Source organism: Suricata suricatta, chromosome 2 (genome assembly GCF_006229205.1).
Source record: "Suricata suricatta isolate VVHF042 chromosome 2, meerkat_22Aug2017_6uvM2_HiC, whole genome shotgun sequence".
Classification (NCBI taxonomy): Eukaryota; Metazoa; Chordata; class Mammalia; order Carnivora; family Herpestidae; genus Suricata; species Suricata suricatta.
This window is the reverse complement of record NC_043701.1, coordinates 139909196-139914677: the sequence shown is the minus strand read 5'-3', so window position 1 is coordinate 139914677 and position 5482 is coordinate 139909196. Positions and strand designations below refer to the sequence as shown.

Below are 5482 nucleotides of genomic sequence, written 5' to 3'. Positions count from 1 at the left end.
AAGGACAGAAACCATATGTTTGCACTCATAGGTCTAACAGGAAAACAGGAGAGACCTAATGGAGAACCAGGAGGAGCAGAGGAGAGAGAGAGAGCTGGGGAGAGAGAGGGATGCAAAACTTGAGAGACTATTGAATGCTGAAAATGAACTGAGAGGGTTGAAGGGGAAGGGGGAGGGGGGAAAAGAGGTGGTGGTGATGGTGGAGGGCACTTATGGGGAAGATCACTAGGTGTTGTATGGAAAACAATTTGACAATAAAATATTAAAAAAAAAAAAAGAAGTGTGGTTGGGAGACCCTAGAAAAGCCCTCCCCACTTGCAAACACCAAGGAAGGGTTTTAGGACCCTTCCCAGAGGTCTCCCTGCCCCTCCTATCCCTCAGCCAAAGGGCTGGCCGGTCACAGTCGTGTGCTGGCTCTCCCAGACTCTGGCCAAGCTCTACCCAGGAGCAGGGTGGGGGTTTGGGTGGGTGCCTGTGGACAGGGTGAGGTCTGGGCACTTGGCATCTCCTCCTGTGTCCTAAGCCTGCTGACTCCTCCTCAAGTGTTCTCACCTGACCCCCAGGGTGCAGGGAGACCCCCAGGGTGGAGGGAGAGGGCTCCTTCCCTGCTTCCCCATCAGCAAAGGAACTGTTAGCAGGAACAAGGCAGCAGGCCATTAGCCCTCAAAGGACAGAAGTCAGCACTAGGAGGGCTGGGCGGAGGTGGGGGGCAGGCGGAGGAAGAACTCATCTTCTCAGACTAAATAGGCTTGGGCAGAGAGAAACTCTGTATCCTCCCTAGAGCGTTTGTTTTATTTCCCTCAAATCTGTACTACAACTGACCTACCATTACCTTTTAAGAAACGTGCTGCTGGGTTCGAATGCTAACGCCCACCCTCTTCCAGCTGTGTAGGATCTGGGAGCATTCCATCCTTGGTCTTTACCCTGGGAGCTCAGAAACACACCCTGGCCCCCCAGGCTCAGCTGGGCGCTTCCCAATGAAAGATAGAACAGCATTTATCAGTGCGCTCTGAACACGGCTCACAGGGCTGCGCCTGGCCAGCAGTAGATGTTCAAATGTTTAATGAGCTAATGGGCTGGACAGACAGGGTTCCAGACCTGGCAGTGTCACTAATTCCCTGCTGCCCTTGGATACGGCCACTTCTTTCTTTCCACAGTTGGGTTTCCTGGGCTAGAGAAGGAATGGTCCGATGTGGTGACCCTTATGGCCCCTTGGGTCTATACTACGTGCCCTGGGGTGCAAAACGCAGAGCCAGCGAGCTTCTGGAGTGGCGAGAGGCTCCAAACACCTCTCCCTGCGGCTCCAGAGTCAAGTGGAAGACAGGATGGGACTGCTGGGTGGGAGCCTCCCGGGTAGAGGCTCTGAAAGCATCGTGCACCCCCCACTCCCTAACTCCCCCCAGGCACCAACCTCTGTGGGTGGATGAATGAAGTTGTGGGGAATGGGAATGGGGAAAGGGCAGGAGAAAGGATAGGGAGGGGGTGCGGTTTCCATTTAAACCAGACACCAAAAACAAATGTTTTTTGGAAGTGACTTTGAAAGTACAGAGAGATCGTACTCTAACACCGCTCCCCTTGCCCATCAGATCATTCAATGCAATAATCTGCATTGAATTGGACCCTCCAAGCGCTCAAGAATGTGGGTCAGGGGAGGAAGAGAGAAAGCCCCCTTGTCTCAGAGCACTGGGAGAGGCAGGCCCGAGGCCTCAGAAGCAATCCTAGCCAGTGGAGGTGGTGGCATATATGGATGAAGGCAAACAGATCCATGCATGCGTGTGTGTGTGTGTGTGTGTGTGTGTGTGTGTGTGTGTCTTGGGAGGGGTAATGGAAATTAGGGGGTAATGCCACCTGGAGAACAGGCTTTGGGACAAGTGAAACCCGCATGGCCCCTATCTTTGGGATTGACTTCTCTGGAGGGCTCATGAGCCCTGTACAATTCCAGACCTGCCCTGAGCTCTCCAGGGACAAAGATGACAAATCCAGCCCACAAGACCCAGGCACTCTGCCACTCCCAGCCACTGAGGCTGTGGGTCAGTCCCTGCCCCACTGCAGAATTCTGTGTCCCCATCTATACAGCGAAGGGTTTGAGCCAGATGATCCACTTGCTCTGAGAGCCCGTGGAGCTAGGATTCTGCAGAAAAGCACATCACTCAGGCCCCCACCCCAGAGAACTGGGAAACGAGTCTCCAGTCCCCAGCTGGCTGTCTCAGGCTAGGGCTGGGGCACTGTGGAGTCCCCACACCGTCTGTCCTCAACAGCCTGCCACGGCTGAAACCTTCAAGTGGTTACAATTACAGCCGGGCTAACAGGATTAGGGGAGCATTGAAATCTAAGAAATCTAATTAGCTCAGACACCCCGGCCTCCCCCAGCATGATCCTGCAGTAACCCCAGCAGCTGGGCCTGACAGGCGGGGACCCAGGGCCCTCCCAGGCTACAGTCATTACCTGGGCAGGTGAGCCAGGCTGGGCCAGGCTTCCTGGGGAGGTGCCAGCTCAGCGTGCCTGGCTGCTCCCTGCTCTGCACCCCGCCCGCCACAGCCCCGTCCTGGGGTGGCACCCACACAAGCCCCCAGAGAACCAGGCAGCAGGCGGGCCGTGTCAGGGGGGTAGAAGGAACCCAAGAGCCCCCATAGGGCTGCCACCCCACACAGCCTGGGGACTGACTCAGCCAGAGGAGGGGCAGGCTGAGTCAACGTCTGTATCTATAGAAACCATCACAGCCCAGGGAAGATCCTTGGGCCGCACAGGGAACTGGGGCCTGGAAACATCCCTGCTTCCTGCTCTAGACTCAGGGCTGGGGTGGAAGCCCCATGCACAGACACATGTGCCGCAGCAGAAGTGGCAGTGTTTGGGGCTGAGAGCAAGCTCTCGCTGATAAAACACTAGGCCAAAGGAAAGGAGCCCAGCAGCTGGGGACATGGGCTGCATGCCACCAAATGGTGGGAGAAGAATGGGGGTGGGCACAGGTAGGTTCATCTGCGACCCTTCCTCTGTACGGCTTTTCCTCCTTCACTTCAGCTCCCTAGTCCCCATTCTGCAGGGCCCACCCTGACTTCTGCACCCATATCCCTGCCTGGCTGGTGGGCTAGGAAGGGCAAGTCTCTAAGGCCCGGGACTGAGCCCTGGCTAGCTACAGGTCATTTTTACCTCTCTGCAACTCGGTTTTCTTCTCTGTTGAGTGGGGGTAATTCCAAATAGTAGCTAGCCTCCACTGTTGTTGTTGGGAGTTCAATAAATTTGGAGAGTGCTTCTAAATCCACCAAGTGCCATACACAAAGGCGAGGGGCCGTGGTTACTGCTGTCATGCGCCCCGTGGCAGGCAGCCAGCTGGTGGTGGTTAATTATTTATTTGGACTGATCTTCCTGCCCTTACTGGCTGCAAGCTCCCCAGGATGGGGAACCATCGTACACATTTCTGAGCCTCTCACAGGCCACAACCCTCACGCTGTGGATGCTTCAGAAATATCCGTGGCACCAATCTGGGTCCCTGACCCGACCCCACTCCCCGGCAGGTGGTATCTCCTTCCTTCTCCTCATCCCCAATCCAAGAAGAGAAAAGTATGAAGAGGCAAATGCAGCACACACGTTGACAGACAATAGTGAGCCCATCGGGCAGACCCAGTCCTGCTCCCCGCAGGTCAGCCCCAGTAAAGGCTGAAAGCAGCTGTTTGAAAGGTGTCCCCCTCCTCCCCACCCAGTGCCATCGGTATGGTCTGCTTGAGCACTGGTCTTGAAGCTGGGATCTTTCAGGAAGGACTGAGTCTGTGGTCCGGAGGACCCCAGCACCTCAAGCCCAAAGTGAAGGTCAGGAGAGGTTGGTTCCCAGAAGGCACGCCATAGAGCCCAGCACGCTAACACAGCTGTCCCCCGAAGCTGTCCAGAGATGGTAAGCGCCTTGTCACAGGGGACATGCAAGCCAAGACTGGGTAATAAGCTTCCAGGGAAGTAGGCCTGGGGAAGCGGCTTCTAGCAAATGCTTCTAGCCCCTCCAATGCAACACCTCTGTGTTCCATTCTGCACCCAGAGCCTGCCAGGACTTCAGAAGACACATGCCAAGGGCTCTCATACTCACATCCATCTCATTCTCACAGCAACCAAGTGGGATCAGAGCAGTTCTGTCTTTGGACCCATTTTACAGATTAGGAGACTGAGTCCCAGCAGGGAAGCTACTGGCCCAAAGCAGCCAGCCTCTTGACACCTCTGCCCCAGTCTCCTCAGGCACAGGAAGATTCTCAGATAATCACACGGAAGGGTTTTCTGGAGTCTCTCCCCAGGGCCTGTGCCTGGGACTGGCTTTCTCTGCCTCTCTTCACCCTCCCTGAGGGCAAGGCCCAACCTCAGAATCACCTCTAGAGTTTACAGCCCAGGCAGGCTCAGCCTCCCCCCACAGTCAGGGGCTCTAGGGACAAAGAGCTTACCCTCAGAGGGTGTGGACAGAGGCCACTGTGTCCTGCTGAGAGGTCAGCGCAAGTCACCAGGCAAGGCCGCAGCAGGGTCCAGGGTAATTACTGCAGCCCAGCCTTTGCTCTCCACACAAAACCCAAGGAATCTCTTAAAGCTGAGGCCATGCTAGGAGCCCGGCAAAAGCCCTTGGGAGCAAACTTATGAATGAAGACATATGGAACCCAGTCACAACCTGGCAGGCCCTGCTTCCTGGTTCCGTGACAGAGTGCCCAGAGAACCTTCCGGAAATTAACTTGTTGCTGCCCAAATTTCTTACAGCAATGCTTCACCCTGAGGCGAGGGTCAGGGCTGCCTGTTGGACACTGGCCAAGGCCCGGGAACTCAGTATCCGCGGCTTCACACACGGGTACTCCAGCGACACAACTCCAAGGGCACAGTAGGCCTCAGAGTGCCTTCCTTCCTTATGTAACCCCATCTCTGTCCATCAGGGAAAAGTGAAATGTGCAGCTCTTCTCCGCGGGACTCATCCCTCTGTAACTTTTTCCCAGATGAGTCGCAGGTGGACACTTGTCCTACGTCAAGGCACACCTCTGGAGGCCCAGGCATGGAGATAATATTGTGGAACTGTTGCTAGGGGAGTGTGTGCATGCGTGTGTGTGTGTGTGTGTGTGTGTGTGTGTGTGTGAGAAACCGTGGTCTGGTGGCCAAACCCCACAGTCTCTGGACCTTTCTTCACTTTGTTCCTGGCTGTGAAAGGAACCAGGATCCTCCTCCCTTCTTTCCTTAGGAGGAAAAAGGGACATACTGTCCCCACAAAGAAGCCAGCAACCTCTCTCTGCAAAGACAGGGCTAGTTACCAAAGCTTCCCAGAAGTCCCGCAATTTCGTATCCCCAATTCTCTGTGAGCCATGCCTCCAAACCCCAATCCAAAAGCCATTTAAAACTCCTGAAAACTCCCTGCTTCTGCTCCCCCTCCCCCCCTCCCCCCCCCAATCCTGCCCCAGCTCCAGAGCCTGCCACCAACTCTCAAAAGTCTAAAGTTGTGAGATTTACATGTGAAAACAGCATTTCATAACCT

At 55.3% G+C, this 5482-nt stretch overlaps 1 protein-coding gene across 1 annotated transcript in view; it reads right to left on the bottom strand.

The window, feature by feature from the left end:
* Positions 1-4879, bottom strand: part of LOC115276069 (olfactory receptor 4C11-like) — a 5539-nt gene extending 660 nt beyond the window's left edge. Inside the window, exons 1-2 of the mRNA XM_029919855.1 lie at positions 4734-4879; positions 553-628 (exon numbers count right to left, since the gene is read on the bottom strand). Coding sequence (XP_029775715.1) covers positions 553-628; positions 4734-4879 — 222 coding nt within the window. The remainder of the gene's footprint in view (positions 1-552; positions 629-4733) is intronic.
* Between the last annotated feature and the right edge of the window lie 603 nt (positions 4880-5482).